At 40.3% G+C, this 20,169-nt stretch overlaps 1 protein-coding gene and 1 long non-coding RNA gene across 4 annotated transcripts in view; one reads left to right on the top strand and one right to left on the bottom strand.

Annotated features, from left to right (window-relative positions):
* Positions 1–370: 370 nt before the first annotated feature.
* Positions 371–14,516, top strand: LOC135114818 (uncharacterized). 3 transcript variants are annotated; one of them, XM_064030925.1, is made up of 9 exons: positions 371–613; positions 1,111–1,444; positions 1,946–3,885; positions 7,845–8,006; positions 8,396–8,515; positions 8,824–8,976; positions 9,289–9,437; positions 11,298–11,436; positions 12,161–14,516. In XM_064030925.1, exons 2-9 carry the CDS (start codon positions 1,153–1,155, stop codon positions 12,341–12,343), a joined length of 3,138 nt encoding a protein of 1,045 aa, XP_063886995.1. In that variant the 5' UTR covers positions 371–613; positions 1,111–1,152; the 3' UTR covers positions 12,344–14,516. The 3 variants fall into 3 exon arrangements, with proteins under 3 accessions (XP_063886995.1, XP_063886994.1, XP_063886993.1); XM_064030924.1 differs by having other exon boundaries at positions 484–613; positions 1,115–1,444; XM_064030923.1 differs by lacking the exon at positions 371–613 and adding an exon at positions 805–954.
* Positions 14,517–18,786: 4,270 nt separating this feature from the next.
* LOC135114819 (uncharacterized) overlaps positions 18,787–20,169 on the bottom strand; it is a 3,162-nt gene continuing 1,779 nt past the window's right edge. The window contains exon 2 of the long non-coding RNA XR_010275684.1: positions 18,787–19,797. This is a non-coding gene — a long non-coding RNA (uncharacterized LOC135114819). The remainder of the gene's footprint in view (positions 19,798–20,169) is intronic.

Raw genomic sequence — 20,169 nt, 5'->3', positions numbered from 1 at the left:
TTAACAGTACAAGGATGGGTCCAGATAGATGAAGCCACTCTCATTTCTTTCTCTTATGTACTTTATCCAATCCTATCCCAAAATAGTAATATCACAAGGACAGATCGCGATAAAGAGATAAATTCGCAACTTTCACACGCTATTCTGTATCACATCATATCCCAAAGTGGCAGATCGCAAGTAGTAATGTTACATAAATATATTTCTTTACCATCCCCTATTCCTGAGTGTTACTATTACAAGGATTGGTCCAGAATCCATATTGACATTAAAGGGTAGATATCCACAATTATTTAAGCCATACGTTTTGCCAGGGAAGTGATGCCGCGGTGACCTTGATAACTAAACTTCATATTCCCCCTGCTGCACACAGGTTTGAAAAAAAAAAAAAAAAAGGAGGATGTGATTAAGTTTGTGGTGATGAAGGATGCAAAATAATCTATGAAAGGATATGTGGCATGGGAAGAATAATAGTAATACCGTTAGAAAAAGTGAGGTGATACGTGGAAAGGCAACAAATTTCTCTCAATACGTTTTGTCATTAAAAGCAAACGCATCCTCTGCATTGAGTCTCCCCAGTGTTCTGCGACGCGTATGACAGTGAGGACTTCCCGTATGTACTTCTCCATTTCTCATTACTAGTTGTGCAAATCTCAGTGGCGATAGTATTGTTGTAAAGAAGTTTAAGTACTTAGACGTGCGTGGGTTTCCGGTAGCTAAATTCAAATGCAGAGTTAAAAAGAGCCCGTATCTTTTGTGTGTGTGTGTGTGTGTGTGTGTGTGTGTTACCCATCCAAGGGAGCAAATGGGTTTCCATGTGTATGTACGTGTTGAAATACTAAATAAGGTAGTTATGACGATCATTGCCAGGGAAACCAGTGTGGGCGATGAGGGTGGGTGTAAATGTCAAGCTGCTTACGCCAGTGTAAAGCATATCGTCAGAAAAGAGAAGAGGTAAGCTTGTAAACTTGATGCAATGTCTATATATAAACTACTGTATGCAGTGAAGTGGCCACCTTTTTCTCCCCAGGTGATTGAAAACAACGGAGTAAACTTTGTGTGAGGTGTGTGAAGTGTATTATAGTGCTCTGACCATCTTTCTCTTGACAGGTAGTGTTTGGGAGCAACATACAAGTACCACAACATGGTAAGATGATGGAAGTGAGGAAGCTCAAAGAAAAGAGGATGCAAAAAAACCAGGCTCAAGATGAAAGAATGGAAGTGGACTCGATCACCAGTGATTTCCAGGTTTATCGCCTCTTGGCTTCTGAAGAAGGACAGTGTTGCTCTCTCCTTCAGGCTAAAAGAGAGATTACTAGTACTAATACTAGTAGAAGTTTCAACACCTTCAACTTGTTAATGGCAGATGTGTCTTTTTCCATGGTAAATTGCTGGCCTGCAGTAATTAGCAGCTGGAATGAGAACATTAAGGATAAACTTACTGGTAAGAAAATTTGGTGGATATTTTTATAGCTTGGCAATTTTGTAAAAATTAAGTCCTTTATTTTTTAGGGATAGGTTCCATGTTTAATGGATTAACCCTGGGTATGCTAGCCGCCCATAGTGTTACAAATTTATTTACAGCTCGTTTATGGCTAAGTACATGCAGAGTGTTAAATCCTCTCTGTTTTACACTGATTTGTTTCTGATTGATTATTCAAGCTAGTAACATTATTGCATTCCCTGCACATTTCTCTCTCTCTCTCTCTCTCTCTCTCTCTCTCTCTCTCTCTCTCTCTCTCTCTCTCTCTCTCTCTCTCTCTCTCTCTCTCTCTCTCTCTCTCTCTCTCTCTCTCTCTCTCTCTCTCTCTCTCTCTCTCTCTCTCTCTCTCTCTCTCTCTCTCTCTCTCTCTCTCTCTCTCTCTCTCTCTCTCTCTCTCTCTCTCTCTATTCAAAGCAATCAAATCCAAAACCCACCAGTGAGTATTTTTTCTTCCCTTTCTAGGCACTACCAAGCTGTACGTGTTTAGTGATTCAGTCACCTTCCTTCGTTCTGAAACTCACCTCAGCCCTAGTGATTCAATACGTGGTGGAACAAATGTCACTGAAGCACTAAAGAGGGTGCGCACTGAAATAGAGCAATGCAGCGAGACCTTTGTACAGGTGTTCATCATTACAGATGGAGGTCATGGAGCAGGTGTACCTTTACCAGAAACAGAGATCGTTAAGATGCGGGCACCTCCTGAGAAGACAGTGAATGTATTTCTTCTGGGTATCTCAAACTATTTTCCTGTCAACTACAGCATTGATATTCGTTCCCACCTCCACAATGGCAGTGCCAACATACCATCCCTTTACTGGGCCAAGGAAGACCATGAAATAGGTTTGCAAATGGAGACTATTGGGAACGACTTGATTATGTGCCGTTTGAAAATGACACTCAACCATGATGGTTACATTCTGCCAGGCTTAGATAGTACTTCAACAATACATCCTGGTGAGTGGATGTATTATCCTGAGCCACCTGAGGACATTGCAGATCTGAAGGTGATTATAGATTCTGAAGAAAAGAAGATACCTCATGATGTAAAGGAAGCTAATGTTACCATTTTGCTTGAGGACGTATATCCCCAGTGGAACTCTGTATTTATCCAGCGGCACCGAAAAAAACTGTCTGTGCCAAAAGAAACCTTTGACCTTATGGATTCTTTGTTTAAGGTAAACATGAAGCAAATGATGAGCTGCTCTTTTGGGTCAGCAGTTGGTGTGAAAGATCGGCTGATAAAGAAGGAGTACAAGAATCTTGAACTCAAGTATGCTACCCTCATGAATATGAGCCGCACTGTCATCGAGGTTGAGGGAAGGTATGAGAATGAGATTGAACTTGCAAACAACATTCTGAAGAGCACTGTCTCTGGTCGCAAGTATGATTCAAAGAACCTCAGGTTGCGTGGCCATGGGACAGATGAATATCAGAGTGATATCGCAGAATTCTGCAAAATCTACAATGAATCTCAAGCAGTCATTAAGGCCCTGCCACCACCTCACCCAGACGAATGCTGTCGAATCACCATGACCTCGACTCTTTCAGACCTCCAGGATGATGAGTTTCTGCTCATGATGAAAGAAAGTAAGTATGAGTTGTTAAGAAACTTCACCATGACAGGCATTCCTGCCTTTGCCCCTGTCCGAGATGCTTCGCAGATCAATGTGTGGACACTAACAATCTCACACATGCTGGTGACACCCTACACAATTCTCAGCCAGCGTGCTATTGAGGAGAAGGCAAGTATAGAAGGCTCTGATGGTGTTCTTGGTTTTATTAACAAGGATATACTGATGAAGGAAGATGATGAGAAGAGCCGCTTCAACATCATCATCCCAATTGTGCCTGCTGCTGCCTCCACTGCTCTCAAGCGTGTTGTGCAGTCAAGACTGTATGCCATGATGGCCACTTTCTGCATCCTCAAGAATCCACATATCATTGACTACTCTGCCCACCTGGCTGCCCTGGCCTGTGCTTGGGTGAGGTCTGTGTCAGATCATCCTCTTTCCAACCGACCAGGATACGTGGCAGATCGACTGGGTAACATCGTTGCCACAGCTGAACTATACATGGAACGGAAGACTGTCAAAACCTACATAAATGCAATCTTGACTGAACCCCAGCAGGCACTTATGACAGAAAGCATCAATCAGTTTGATGAACAAACCATCAAGTGTGAGTCACTGGTCAAGCCACTTTTCTTCCTTGCCATGAGGAGAGACAAGGTGACTGCATCTCAGTTGCAAAACCTTCTCTTTTTGTTGTTGGCTGAGTATATTGGCCGTTGCCTCTCTAACTACAAGATAACCGAAAAGGATGCAACACCCTTCACTGACTTCTTTGCTCCAGAATTGAATGATGCTGTGAAAAAGGATGAGTGGTTGGTGAATACAAGTCAGGTGAGATGTTTTTTCTTCCATAATCTAAGTCAGGGATGGGCAAACTTTTCAGTGCAAGGGCCACATTAAAAAATTCACAATTTTATAGGGCCACATGGTATATTAACCCAAAATAATATGTTTTTTTAAATGGATAAAATAAAAAGCCTTTAAGGAAAAAGATGCAATTAATTTTTAATGATTAATACTTTAAAGTACTGTAGAATATTAACATGAAATGCATTTATTTGAAAGGCAAAGTAACTCAGTTTAAACTTTAAAGGAAAAAAAAAATATTAAGTATTTTGAAGTTGGAGCTTTGCATGAAACATATTTGAAAGACAAGATAACCTTGTTTTAGGAAAAAACTTATTTTTATTGAAATTATAAAGTAGAAAAACATATTTGTTTGAAAAACAAAGTAACTCTGTTTAAGAAGCAAAACAAACAATTATTATTGATTAATATTTTAAAGTAGAAACTTCAAATGAAACACATATAAAGTTACTCAATTTAAAGAAAAAAATATATTACTAAGTAGAAACTCTACTTTAAGAAGCAAAACAAACCATTCTTATTATTGATTAATAGAAACTTCAAATAAACACATATAAAATTACTCAATTTAAAGAAAAAATATATTACAAAGTAGAAATTCTACAAGAAACACATTTCTTTGAGAACAAAGTAACTCAATTTAAAGAAGAAAAATAATTCTTATTGATATTTTAAAGTAGTAACTTCACATGAAACACATTTATTTGAAAAAGAAAGTAACTTAGCAATAGAAGGATCTCAATGACTCAGTGAGAATGATGCATCTGACTGCAGTCATTTACCAGTTTGTCAAAATTAGGTATCAAGTTGCTTGTGCTGATCCTCAATACTGATTGAAGATTTGAGTCTGTGAAAAATTAACTGTTCCTTGACTTGTTAATTTTCATAATGGAGAAAGTCTGCTCACTAATTTAAGTTGATGCAAACAACACAAACATCTTTCATGCAAAATTTTTCAAATTTTTAAACTTTTCTGAGTGCAGAGATACATAAAACTCTACCAGTGGTTTATTTTCAAGCAGCCTTTTTAAAGAGTTGTCAACTTGCAAATCAGTCAGTTCCATCTGCAGTTCTTCATTAGCTGTTTCAGTGTCACAGGCAAAAGGTGACCTGAGCAAATTGAATTGGTCTTCAATTGCCTTGAAATTAACAAATCTTCTGATAAATTCTTCTTTTAGAGCCATCAGCTGGGAACTGTACTTGTCTGATAATGCTTGTGTGACAGATCATGTTTTCAACAAAGGAAAATGAGCAAAGTTTTGCTCTTTAAGCTGCTTTGGCAAAAAGTTTAAGTTTCGTTTGAAAGGCTTTCACTCCCAAGTACAATTCATGAGCACACACACCTTTGCCTTGTAGTTTTGTGTTTAACTCATTCAGCTTTTGCATAATGTCTACAGCAAACCCATTCATCACTCTCCATTTTCTTTGAAAAGTCACAAGATATTTCTTTCCTATTAAAAACATGATAGTCTCTGCTTTAATGTCCCACACCCTCTAGCAGTTTTCCCATGCTTAACCAGCAGGCATTTGTGTGGTACAACATATCAGTAAAATCTGTCTCAATGTCTTCCTGTGTTTCAGTCCCTGGGCTCTTATTGGATCCAGTGGTGCACACATATTATGTGTGCACCACTGGATCCATAACATGTCTGAGTTTTAAAGAAGACTTACAGAGGTTTTCTTGATGTATGATGCAGTGAAAAGGCACCACACTGTGTGATGGAAAATCCTCTTTGATTTTATCATTCATCAAAGTCACAAGGCCACAATGTTTGCTTATGAGTGAAGGAGCACCATCAGTTGTAATACTTGCCAATTTATCCAGGCTTAACCTAGACCTGATTAGACTGTTAATGACACTGTTGTACAAATTTTTTCCAGTAACAGTGTCTTTGAGAGACTCCATAAATAACAATTCATCTGTAATTTCAAAGTTTTTGTCAATTCCTCTGATGTAAACAAGTACCTGAGTAGTATCCTGAATGTCAGTACTCTCATATAAAGCAATAGAAAACCATTGAAAACTACCACTGGCTGTTAACAGCTGTTCTTGAATATTCATTGCAATTGCTTATATGAAACAAATAGTTTTTCGTGACAGAGATATGGCTTCTAATTTTGATTTAACTTCAGGGCACACAACACTGACAGCATCAACCATGCAATCTTTGATGAATTCTGCTTCTGCAAATGACTTGTTTTGCTTTGCAATTTTATTTGCTAATACAAAACTTGCTTTTGTCGCACTCCTTTGTAAAGATGAAGTTTTCTCAAACACAGTTTGCTGTTGCTTTAAACTTTTTTACTAGATCTGTTGCCTTCTTTTGCAGTTCTTGCTTTGATAAATTATGCCCAAAGTTTGTGTGCTTGGTTTGAAATTGCCATTTTAAATTGTTTTCTTTGAACACAGCAACTGTTTCATGACAAATCAAACATATAGCTTTAACTCCAATGTTAGTAAAGAAATACCTTTCACTCCACTCTTTGTTAAACTCTCGGCATTCATCTTCAATTTTTCGCTTTTTAGTTGGCTTTGAATAACTCATTTTGGGTAAAGTTTTTTAAGATAATAATAGCTAGGCTACATCTTAAATCTTTAGCATCTGCCAGGACACTGAAATTATTCAAATGAAAGGCAATGAAATCATTGGTGCGGTAACAAAGTTGCCAAATTAGCCATTGTTACAAACTTGAGCTTGAGTTAGGAGTCACTTGGTCCTAGTGAAAACCGTCAGTGTCTGTAGCCTTTTGATCAGCACTTTCCCATGCATATGCACACCTATGGTAAGAAAACAGATATTATTTGGCATTAATTGGTTAATTTATTTTTCAAATTTAGTATTATTTGGCGGGCTGCATGAATTCCTTTGGTGGGCTGCATGCGGCCCGCAGGCCATAGTTTGCCCACACCTGATCTAAGTGATGACAGTGCAGTGTTCCAGACTAAAATAACAGAAGGAAATCATGTGGTGTTCTGGTATATTAAGAGCAACTGTGGTTAATGTTACAGGGAGGTAACTAGTTAAATATCTTGTTCCATTTTTTATTTATTTATTTTTTATTATTTTTTTTTACCTGTAATGTTCCTTTTATATCTGTGGGATGCTGTTAACAGCAATGATGCATTATTGGGAGAGGATGAAGATAGAAATATGTATTAGATCCATTTACTGCTCTCGTTTCTATTCTGCATTGATAAATGCCTCACCACAGAGCCATACCACCAGAGCCCATTTAGTGCTATGTCCATTTCTCATAGCAGATGCCTGTTCCTCATCTATTCCTTAGATGTATATTCATTTTCATGTTTTGTTCATCTAGGACTTCATTCTCTGTATTCTTCAGTGCTGCACAACTGCAGCAGCAGCTTTTTAAGTGGATGGCTGTGATACAACTTGGGGTTGTATCACCAGTCACCAAACTATTTTCCTATCTTCTTTTATGCCTTCTCTTTTATGCATTTTTTGCTTGCTTTCAAGTGCTTCTTGGTCTAGGGACCCTGGTATTTTATAGGAAACAAATATCAACTGTAGCTGAAGTACATACAAGAACAGGACTCTTTTTACCTACCAGACCTGCTATCTTTGTTCTCTATTTCTCCCATATTTAAGAGTGATGGACTACTGAGGACTTATCCACTCTTGTGCCTCTCACAGCCACTGCATTGATTACTTAGGGAGGATTGGGTTTCTGTGGATCAATAGTGGCTGGCATTGAGCATAATTCATCTATGGATAGGTCTTAACTATGAATGGGAGTACTCAGAGCTGACAAAATGATGGGGTAGCTTTGTGTCAGAGTTTTCAGGGATATTGGCAGTCCCACATAATGCTTTTGCTTGGCACACTAATAGCTTGTCTCTCTCTCATGAAGGTGTTAATAATGTTTGTAGTGTTTCAGTATGCCATATTTTCCTCCATTAGGACAGTGTCAATGAATTCATGGAAAGCAACAAAAACTTGCTGGCTAGTTTTTATGCACCTGAAAATGTAGAAAAAGCCATCAAGGAATTCATTGCAACCAAGAAAGAAAATCTGGAGGACCACATCCTTGACAGTGCTTCTGTGGAGGTCAACATGGACAAGGTAAGTGGAGGCTTATGCCACGTTAGATTAAGTTGGTCTCGTGATATTGTATATGGATAATTTTTCCCTATTCCATCATGTTGTGCTTCTTAACTTTCCACTTTCTCAAGGTTATTCTACATATACAGTGTCAGTGTTCATTTAGAGCCCTAGTATATCTCTGTCCAGTTCAATAGATTTCATAAAACTAATGATAAAACTAATAATATCACCATCATTATAAGAAAGTAAGCTGGTTATGTAAGATGATAAGACAGGGAGTACTAATTGATTTCACATACCTTTATCTTCTGGATTTGTTGAATGTTAAGAGTAGACTATATGCAGTAATTTTTTTTCATGTGATAAAGAAAGGAAGATGCATAATTTTTGCTCATTTTACTATTCAGATCAAGCGTCTAAGAAATGTATCAAGCTGTGGAGACATCAGGTTCTACAGCTTTCGTGCCTGGGCTGAAGAAATGGGTATTCCCCAAGAGAAAATCAACGCTGCATATGAGCCCTCACAGGTAAGTACATACTGGTCATAAGGACAGCAGTGATCCAGCATTTGAGGGCAAGATTATTGTATGATTTGAAGGATGAGTAATTCACAACACATTAAACTGCTGGTGTGTGACTTTCAGGACCTTGAATTTTGATCAAGATGAAAGGAAATGTTTGTGAATGTGAATGTTCACATGTAGATGCCTGGTCCTGGCTACAAAGTTTAAAGTGGGATGTCAACAAAGGCAAATTTACCTCAGAAGTCCTCTTAAACCTCTTATACTGCCTAAACTGAGAGCCTTTCACAGCATATGATTACCTTGTTTGGCAGGTTCTGGTCTATGTATGTGAGGCATTGAAAAACCGCAACTCAAAGGACCGGATGAGCAAGCAGCCAGACAGTCACGGTGATTGTCTCAAAGAGATCAAGAAGCAGGTGAAAAAAGAAAGTGGAAAGACACTCTTGGAGGATCTTAAGAACAAAGTGAGTCTCTCTCTCTCTCTCTCTCTCTCTCTCTCTCTCTCTCTCTCTCTCTCTCTCTCTCTCTCTCTCTCTCTCTCTCTCTCTCTCTCTCTCTCTCTCTCTCTCTCATAATTACCATTTTTCATTGATTTCTTATTATCTTTGCCCTCATACACTTTTCCATAAGTGGGTGTGAATGGATGTGTGTGAATCTCATTGTACTAACTATTCTATTTTATCATATACTGTCAAATTAAAGTTTAGCATTTTCTGTTATGCCATACCCAATAAAATGTAGAAGAAATTGTTTTAAATTCCATGTCATTTCCACAGATCACTGACCTCATCATGAGTCAGTGGAGGAAGGAATATTTCAGTGCCCATGAGCATGTTGCGAAGCCCCTCTCACCGGAGGAGATAGTGGTTGAGGCACAGGCTCAGGGTGTTGATGTGACAGAGGACACCTTCCAGCAGAAGTACAGGTGAGAACAGCCAGGTGCTTTTAGGTGAGGAGGAGAGAGAGAGCGTTTTATTTGTCAGTTGATGAAATGAAGTATTTTTTATAGTTGCTTTATTCCTTGTGGTTTAGCATGAAAGTAAGTGATAATGATACCTACAACCCTGGACAACAGTCAAGTGACACAACCACACTAACTTGCTCTGTGGTTCACAGTTTCCTGCCACTGTTTTCCTCTGATGTGCTGTTAACATTTTCACCAAAATAAGAAACAATTAACAGCACCACAAATAATGCAGGATATCTTAAGAAGCATATACAAGAAAGTTATGCATGATAAAAGAATAGATCTTTCATTTTCTACCCAGTTTAGAGGTTGGAGGTGGCTGTAGAACAAGTAAAGATATCTCAGAGTGATTAGTAATTAAGGAAAGATGTACCAAATAGCAGTCAAAGGGTTAATCTATCAGTTGTCAGTTTTCTAAAGATTTTTAACAGATCAGGGGACTTAAGATATTAATGCCTTACCTTTAAGGTAAGGCAGAGGGTACACAGGAACTGCACTAGTTATTTATATACCAAACACTTCAAGGTTTAAGTCCAGGTAACTGAGAGCTAAGGCTGGGGTTCTCACTGTGGGGTAAGCCACAAACACAATTCAGAAAAGTTAACACTATTTATTAACCAGTAATTAAAACATTCCAACGATACACGCAGGCAACGAAAGACAAGAACTCCACCACATATTAAATCTTCCTTTCAATAAATCTTGACGTCACTGTTCACTTTACTTTAGCAGGACTTTATCAACCAACTCAGGTCATTCAGTAACACATAACACATTAACATGTAAGGACACACTTAATATAATCATATAAAAGAATAATCAAATGTAACATTAAAATATTAGCACTACATGTGAAGTGCCATGAAAGATATTAAATCAACCATCAAGATTCAGTATTATATCAACACATGGAAAATAACAAAGTATATGGAGCCCATCAGTATACTGAAACAACATACAAAATCAAGACACACAAGGCACTTAGGAAAAATCTTCTAAGTATTACTTACAACCAAGATGAGGCAGAGAATGACTGGGAGTTTCATGGTGCTGTTGAGTGTGAGCACCTTTCAGGAACTTGTAACACTCTACTCTTGGAGTCTAGTTAAGGTCTGAGAGAATTGTTCGCTACTTCGCCTTATTTTCAATTTTGATGATGGCAACATTGACCTACTACATTGCCACCTACTACTACATAAGGAGTTATCCTTTAAGGTTTAAAAATCTAACCAGTTAGTACACTCATCTCTTCCTTCACTCCACACAATCACCAGGATGCTTATACTTCACTGTAGGTTTGTAAGAAACATGTCTCAGTGGGAGTCTATGGTTAACCACCTTTACACATGAACATGTGTAATTTTTCTATGTACTTCTAGCTAGTGCATTATTGAGGCTAATAGTGAGTCACTGTTTTGTGAGGTCAGTGACTTGCGTAGGCTGTAAAGTAACTTGATCACAAGATTGATTATGAATAGGCCAGGTCCATTAACTACACGGCCTTAGTCACCTTTACTCAGCGCTCAGGTGCCTTGGCATCAGGGCAGGCACTACCCTGTTCATGACCAGGGGTGACGCAATCTCACGAGGGGTCATGTCAATGGCCTCTGGGGCAATGCTTTAGGCCTGGGTGCCTTGGCTGCAACACACCCTTTCTTTTCATTTCAGTTCAGTTGTCAGTCTGGAGAATGGCTCTCCCTGATGTATTTTCCTTGCTATCTGAGTCTTTGGATCTGTGTGTACCCAATTACTGACCTGGTCCTTTTATCCCATCTGCTGCATTGCAGCAGTTACTCTTAACTTCCTTTTTCTTTCAAGGTATGATGCAAAGTGCAAGCTTCTGCGCAATGCCTGTCAGATCCCAGCCTGCCCCTTCTACCTGTTCCCCACCAGGAGGTTCAACCAGCACCTAGCAGTGGAGAGAGTTTCCGGAGAATTTCCACACTCACTGCATGTGGTATGGCATTTGTCTTTGTTGTAATGTTAGGACCTACATGGTGTGTTGATGGATGGCTGTATGGTCTGTTTTGATCAGAAGTCATCTCAAAAGTGCTGATGGTGGAAACTTAGTGGATAATAAATGGTGAGAGTAATGAAACTTCTTACATAAGAAAATAAGGGAAGCTGCAAGAAGCCATCAAGCCTATCCGTTATGGTCACTGTATGAAACATACCTATCTATTTTCACCTATCATCCCTATCAATAAATCTGTCTGATTTTCTTTTAAAGCTCCCTAATGACTCAACACTAACAACCAGATTATTGAGTCCATTCCATTTATCTACTACTCTATATGAGAGTGAGCTTATGAGTACCTTGCAGTGTGTGTTAAAGGAGAACAAATCAACTATGACGTGGTGCAAGTGTTCAGATGCAGAACCTTGATATACATAGCTTAGTTAATGGGACAAAAAAATGATGGAAAATATACAAGAGTGGAGATATGCTGCAGTTGTGAAAAAAAAATTATTTTAGAATGGGATGATGATACTTTTAGAGTATGCAGTGATGAAGTACTTGGACAGGAGTTGATTATTGTGTATGTTTGTATGTACGATATCATTACACAATTTGATTGCAGTTTGTCAATTATAAGTTACTGAGAATGGATAATAATGTGATGATAAATGTGTAGGCAATGGTCCATGCCTGACAAATGCTAACTAATCACCCTCTACAGGTTTCTAAGGAGATGTGTGATGAAAATGTGGACCATGTGATGCAAGAAATAATCACAGGATCCCACAGTGGCCGCAAAGGCAGGAAAAAGTGTCCCATTGTGGAGCCAGAGCCCATCCAGAAATTGATACCAGAAATTCAAGAGTTGCTGCAGATTTACAAGCTAAGTGTTGCGACCATTTGAAATTTTTGATGAACACGGGAGCCTTGATTACCTACAGATGAGACTGACAATCCCATTCTGTGTATGTTGATCTTGTTACGAGACAGGGCTATCCCCTCTAAGGACCTGGCATATATCGTAGATAGTTATACAGGTTAGAAATAGGTTTAAAGTAACATTCACATTTGAATCTAAACTGAGCCGCCACATTCTGCATTTTCAAATTGAAGTTTACATCTTCTAAGAATGGCTTCAGAATTAGATTTGAGAGCATGATGTGATAGGAACTTGATTGCAGGGTTGAGGCCACAAGGTTTGATTCTCTAGTCAGGCAAAGATATTTGAAATGGTCAATTTTCATGTTGAAGACTTTAACTCCATACCATAATTATGAGTATGTAATTTTGGTCCTCACAATCTGGTAGGAGTGAGCAGCTAGACCTCTCCTTGTGTTTACTTGCAGGTGTTTATAACTGTATTGCTGGACAAACCAGAAATAGTTTGCACCACATCACAAATTGTTGAAATATTAAAAAAAAAAAAGAAAAGAAAAGAAAGAAAGAAAATAGAATGTGAAGTGACATTGATTTAAGATATTTAAGGAAATGATTTAAGATATTTAAGGAAAAGATTATAAGTAAATGTAGAAGAAAGTGCAGATATGGGTCATAGTAAAGAGAATTGAAGTAGATGGAAGGAAGAGGTCTTGCCCTAATCAAGCCCTACTGAAATACACACTACTATGGGAATGCACTCTAAATTTCACTCCATAAGAAACATTCACCTCAGCTATACAGAGCGTGTCACTAAGCTGCCTGCCACCATCCCTCACCTACCACCTCAACACCTGCAGGCCCTCGGCTTTTCCTTACTAGCTCAGAAATTAGACACTGCATCTTCAAGGGATAGCCAGTTGACAGGCCCATTACCAAATGGCTCTTGCTTGGGTCATGTAGCATTTCATATCTTCAGTACTTCATGAGACTACTTTGTAAAAAGTAATTAAGGTAAATTATTTTTTAATGAGTATTATGTGGGGAGTGTGTGCGCATTTTTGTGCAGTCAACTTGTCTGAGCTCTTCTCCTGTGTAGGGTTGTTAGTATTGTATAAAGTACATAGATATGACATTGAAAATGTTATGTATAAAATTTAGAATAGATACCAAACAAAAGGTAGAAAAGCAACAATATTCAGTAAATATTGTGAATGTTAGTAATTGAGTGACTATCAAGGAATATTTGAATTGACTGTTGCATATATTCCAATATATGCAAAAGTTTATTCAAATATTCCTTGGTAGTACACATTGGCTATACGAGATCATCAGGGGAAATAAAGTGTTCCTATGATTCTGTTTCTGGTGTTGTATCTTGTTTTCCTCATAGTAGTTTCAAAGAGTTAGTTATGTTATGCTATCTATAATCTATCACACAGCTGTGCAGATGTGAAAGGATCTGTTCACCAGGAGTGGATGAGACTTCCATGTGACTTAAAGTAAGGTCCTGCAATGCTTTGTTAGTATTTTGGTTATCTTTCAAGTAAGTCTTTGTTTTTTCTATGTCAGAGATGTACCTGATACCAAAATAAGAATTATTATTATTATTATTATTATTATTATTATTATTATTATTATTATTATTATTATTATTATTATTATTATTATTATTAGGATTACTACATACATACATATACCAAGATTGTCTCCCTCAAAACAGAGGATAGCCAAGTTTAATGCTCTGTATCTCCTTGGCCTTAGAATTAATGATTTTACAGTAATTATTTATATGTTTATTTGTAGAAACTATTTTGTGTTGTTTATGGTTTTCTATTGTAATTTTTCTGATTTGAATTTCTCACATGAACAATAAATTTTAGGAGGTATTCTATTTTTACATGTTACTACTAATTCATTTCAAATATTTACGCCTATGTTAGACTAATTTTGATGAGATGCATTGCTGTTACTTAAAACACAAGGCATAATATGTTGATCTAAATTAGTGATTTACAAACTGCAGGGTTGGTGTGCTGTAAAATTATAAGATGTACCTTTAGTGCCCCACTAAGCAATGGAGTTTGAGAACTACTAATCTAATTACAGCATATACTGCCTCCTAATACAAATCGCGTATGTTACTTCTATCTTTTCAACTTTGCACCTTAGTAATTTGAAATAAAACAATGATTGATGAAGTGGTCTTAGTTTATATTCCTGAGAGAGAGAGAGAGAGAGAGAGAGAGAGAGGGGGGGGGGAGTTTCCATATAGGAGCTGTAAGTGAAGTAGCCTAACTGGAGCAATCCTGTTACATAACATCAATAAAATATTATTTTACTTTTAGCAGAGAAATGTGAGGAGAGAGATGGAGCAGCTATGATGCAAGTGACTGTCTGAATCATGATATGAAGAAATGACAGAGTGGAGAAAGCAGGAAGGAGATAGATGATACTGCTGCTAATAGTGTAGACTGCAGAGAGAGAGAAATGCCTTGCAAGACCTGCTTATGGAAGCAGACTCTTCCCCAGATGGTGATCCTCCTCCTCCTCCACTGTCACCTTCTGCACAGCCTATGCTGAGATCCCATACTCACCCATTAGCTGGCTGCCTCCAAGGCAAACACCTGCTGCCTAACAACCAACACCAGTACCACCTGCACTCATGACGAGCTGCAAGATGAGATGCACCATCTGCCACCATCTCAGTTCAAGAATGCTGCTGTCACATCCACGTCACCCGCCCAACACCTACACCTGCTGCACTAGCCATCTGTTGGGATTGCTCACTGCCCTCTAGTTCTCTCCCACTCCTCACCATTCATCCTTCTCATCCCGTCCTGCCTTTGACCAACTTTTAGGCCTCATAATTGAAGCTTACCATTTGTTTCAGCAGGATGAGTCATTCCTCTGTACCATTTCACACCTTTGGCCTGCTCTCTCTTCTCTCCTGTCCTTATTCATGCAATGACCTTCTTCTTCCTATTGTGGAATATGCAGTCACTTCCCCATAAAACAAGAACTGAAAACTTGAAAACTTCCTGGATGATGCTCTCCCTTCGTAATAGGGATATGCGAGACATGGCTCACCTCTAACTTTAATTTCACTTACTGGGATATACAGTCTTACATGCAAACAGATGTGATAAAGGAAGTGGTGCCCTCCTACCATTCTAGGATACCCTCACTCACTTCCCTATCAACCTGCTGAGTTGGACCCAGGGCCACTTGGAGGTGGTAGCGGTCAGGGTTACCATGGACGAGGGCTGGCTCTCTGGAGCAGTATGCTACAATGCTGGTGGTGCTGCTTCCTACCAGGGGATAGAACACTACCTTATCTTTCTTCTGCCAGTTATTGTCATTGGGGGACTTCATTGCCCACCACAGATGCTGGGACACGAATTCTGCAGGAAGGGTCCTCTTCCAGCTCATCCTAGACACACCCAGTCTATCACTCCTCTCTCCAGCTGTCCTGCACAGCTGGTACCACCCACATACAGGAGCACATTTTGTACTAGACCTTTTCCTTGGTGACCCAGCCTTCACCACCATGTCCATTACCCCTGGTCCATATATGGGGACTGACTATCTGCTGCTGGTCTCCACCTCTTATGTCAGTCCGTGCTCTTCACCTGGCTACTTGCCAAACTGGAGACTCTCATTTTCTGGATGGAACCTCTTTGAGAGAACACTCAGCAACCCCTCTGACATCTCTGTCTCCCTCAGTGACACTGTGATGTGCATTTTGATCCTGGAGGAAGCTGGTAGGGAGGCCTTCCACCTCACCACCTACCACACCCCTGGTCACTCCAGCAAGTCATGGTAGTCAGAAGAGTGTTCCCCAGCTGTCAGGGCCTGGAGGAAAGCTTGGAATCAGTGGCATTATCACCCAACACCACAGAAAGGGGAGATTTACTGTAGGCTCCTTGCAGTCTGTGTTAAGACTATCATTCTCGCTCACTGCACCTCACTCTTGGCAACAACCTTGGCCAAATGCTCATGGGATTTCTTTCATGCAATGGACGCCTGCAAGACCTACACCTCCCCGCCTCTTACAGTTGGAGCTGACTCACTCCTGGAAGATGTCCACAAAGCTGATGTGATGGCATCCCACTTTACAGAGAAGATTGGTTTCCACTCACCTCTCTCCACACGGGCACTGGACTCCACGTGGGCATGGGCACTCTCGCTACAGCCATAGTCCATCCAAGTCCTCCAGACCTTGCAAGACCGTTCCCAGCTGGTGAACTAGACTGTGCCACCTCAGCCCTCAAAAAGGGGAAAACTGCAGGTGGAGAAAATATTGTATACAAATTTCTCACCCATCTTCCATCACCAGTGCAACACACCATGCTTTCTATTTACAACTCCAGCTGGCTATAGGGATCCTGCCTGGAGTGCCGGAATTCCAGTCTTCCATCATCCTGCCCATCCATAAGCTATATCCCCATAGCCCTTCTCTCCTGTGTGGGCAAACCACTAGAATGCCTGGTTGCCACCTGCCTCACCTGGTGGTTAGAGGACTGCTGTTTCTTGAGACCCAAACACTGCAGCTTCAGAACCTGCTGGAGTATGATGGGTGTTCTTGCCTGATTGGAATTCCACATCAATGACATACAGGAAGGAGGAGGTTATGACCAGTCTTCATAGACCTGGCTGGGGCCATTGATTCTGCCCCTCATAAAGGAATCCTGCACAAACTGGTGGTCATGGGCATCACTGGGATCACCCTTGCTTGGTTTCACTCGTTCCTGACAGAACAAGCCTTCAAAGTGGCAGTGGGAGCTGCCTCCTCCTCCATACGTCCAACCAAGAGAAGAGTACCACAGGATTTCACCCTAAGCCCTGCCTTTGTTTAGTGTCCTTCTGTCAGACCTCCACATTCCTCCTCACTCCCACCTTGTCTATGCAGACAACTTAACTGTGGTCAGTAGAGTAACATCCCAGGTCTAGGCACAGCTCTACCTCCAAGAGCCAGCAACAAAACTAATGACATGGATCAGAACATGGGGTCCCTTAGTCAGTGCAGCCAGAAGCACGCTAATGTGCTTCATGCTGAAACAGGTTCCTGCTCCTCCAGCCATCCACATCCATGGTTCTCCTGTCCTGTACTCCAAGATCCACACTTATCTTGGCATGCAGCTCAGTGGCCCCCCCCTAACCTGGTCCACCCATGTGAAACATGTAACAAGTGCCTAGATGTCATGAAGAGAGTTTCTGCTATTTGATGGGGGCCCAACAGAGATTTCTTGCTGCTGTACTACTGAGCAGCCATCAGGTACAGAATTGACCACACCATCAGCTTCTACAATTTGGTTACCCTCACCACCCCTGGTAAACTGGACATCCTCCAGAACACAGCCCAGTGAGTCTCCATTGGGGCAATGAAATCATCACCAGTCATAGCCCTACATGTGGAAAGCAGTATCCTCCCCTCTGCAGGAGGAAAGTTCTGGGCCATCAGTTCCTCTCCATACAAACAAAACCACCATCCCACCCTCAACATCCCATGCAGTCAGTGGGCATCTTAGCACCACAAATCTTTCAGCACCTAGACCTGGCTACATATCAATACCACATTATGATCTACACAGATGGCTCTCATTCTCCCACCTTTCCATCTGTAGCTTCTGACATCTATGACCTAAAATCCAATATCTGTAGGACCTGGACATCCCCCTGCCACTGATGTCTTGTTGGTAGAGCTCTGCCCTCTGTTAGGCAGCAGTCATCTACATGGACTCCCTGTTGTCCCAGCATCTCATCATGTGCCGTCACCTGGCCATGTCAACAGCCCTGGTCCACTGCCTACGGTCTCCTCCTTTCACTCACCTCCACAGGTTGGACCATCACCCTGCAGTGGGTCCCTTCCCACTCTGGTATCTAGCAATGAAGTGGTAGATGTAACACCAAAGATGGCCCTTACAGGGACTGACATCACACCCTTCCCCCTGCCTTATTCTACTGCCATTTCCCTGCTCTCCCTAACCTGCCCCTCCTCCTGGGATGTCTTCCTCCACAACTTCCTTCATACCACCTCTGTGGGCCTGTACTGTGTGGACTCCTCCCCACAACAACGGGTCCAACAATCATCCCGCACCTTAGTCGTTGCCCTCACCCATTTGCAACTCAGCCACACCACACTCACAGCCCACCTGCATCTCCTTTGTCTCTCTGCCTCCCCATACTGCCCCTAGTGCCAGAATGTCAAGGAGACCATGGAACACTTCTTGCTCCACTGTCTGCATTTTCACTCCTACCGCCAGATCCTCTACACTCAGCTGCTCGCCACAGATGTCACCACTTTGACTTGCCCACCCTACTGGATGCCACTGACATCCCTCAGTCATATGCCTTACATGTGCTTCTTTAAGAGAACCAAACAGCTTCCTAGACTATGAGCACTCAGACATTCACCTGGGTGCATATAGTCAGCAAGGACATCACCATCTCCCACAGGAAAATCACGTGTCCATCTCATCGTGTTCTTTTCAGTATGCTCCAAGCCTTTCAGTTTGTGTTTAATGGTCCAAATTGCACAGACATGAAGCATTACACTTTCTACAGATGCAAGTCTAGTCACAATTGCAAGGTCTTTGTGCAGCTGTTGTAGCCAAATGTAGTTATTCTTTTTATGTCTCTAATTTAGTGAAGTATTGTGTGTTGGTTTGATATGCATTTTTTAAACATTTAGGCTAAATATTTTGATTATGTAGCCAGCTTCTCAGCTTTTTAGAACTTCAATTGCAGCTACTGTGTTCTACATTAGACTTCAGAATGAAGTTCTGTATTTCAAAGGTATTTTTAACATTTATATAGTAAAATCATATTGTCAGAAGTTGCTTATCTATCAGTGATGCACTAAAAAGCCAAAAATGTATTAGATTTGGATTCTGCTAGTACCCAACTTAAAGATGAAAAATTGTCCTAAGAGTTTCATAAGTTGACAATTTTTGGGGGGAAAAACTGGAGAATTCTGTAGACTTAAACTCTTAAGACAATTTTCAGTAAAAATTCAAATTTTTTTAAGCTGGTTACTAGCAGATCCAAATCTAATACATTTTTGGCTTTTACTGCATCACTGATAAATAAGCAATTTCTGGCAATATAATCTCACTATATAGCTAGAGGTAGTCAACTCCTGTACTGGCACCACGCCAGTGAAAGACAATATTTGATAGATTTATAATTTATAGAAATAAATTAGATAAAAATAAATTACTCATTTCTATAGCTAGAGGTGGTCAACTCCTGTACTGGCACCAAAGACGCACTGTTGTTATTCACAGATGAAGGCAGAACAACTCATCAGTCAGTTTGATAACATATGGAGCAGGAAGAGAACTTCATGGTAGTGATGCAGTGATGCGCTCTCTCCCTTCTCCCTGGAGGGTGGTAGTTTATGCAACAAAATCCGTTTCCTTGAGTAGGCGGAGTATTATTGACAGGATGGTTCAGTAGTCCCTTCAGTAATGGCAGCACCTGTAACAAGTTGTTTAATTAAATTCTTGCAAGATAAACTGAATACAAAAACGTAGGTTTATGGCTTAAGGATACGAGGGAGTTAAGGGCTGTGATGAGCAGCGGTTATGATTATAATGTACATCAGTCCTGTAGTTAAGTAGGGGTAAATGGAGGCGGGTGGGGAAACCCCTGAACACATTTAAGCTTCTCACTTCGATTCACGGGAATTAAACAATTAACGTCACTAACGGCAAAGATCTTTATAAACCAAGAATGGAGATGAAAATACAGCAAATTTCTAGCGAATACAACGGAGTTAGCTGTAAAACAAGAAAAGATATCTGCTTTAATCCTAAAGGATACCAGTGGTAGTGAAAGGGTTAAGTGCAA

Source organism: Scylla paramamosain, chromosome 28 (genome assembly GCF_035594125.1).
Source record: "Scylla paramamosain isolate STU-SP2022 chromosome 28, ASM3559412v1, whole genome shotgun sequence".
NCBI classification, from domain to species: domain Eukaryota; kingdom Metazoa; phylum Arthropoda; class Malacostraca; order Decapoda; family Portunidae; genus Scylla; species Scylla paramamosain.
Note: the sequence above shows the minus strand (reverse complement) of the source record. Positions and strands in the feature narration are given on the sequence as shown.

Bases quoted from the DNA above. Each gene is read 5' to 3' on its own strand.
- LOC135114818 (XM_064030923.1), top strand. From the start codon at position 904: ATGTCAAGCTGCTTACGCCAGTGTAAAGCATATCGTCAGAAAAGAGAA. The intron at 8,007-8,395 runs GTAAGTGGAGGC...TTTACTATTCAG, and splicing joins TGGAGGTCAACATGGACAAG to ATCAAGCGTCTAAGAAATGT. The intron at 9,438-11,297 runs GTGAGAACAGCC...TTTTCTTTCAAG, and splicing joins ACCTTCCAGCAGAAGTACAG to GTATGATGCAAAGTGCAAGC.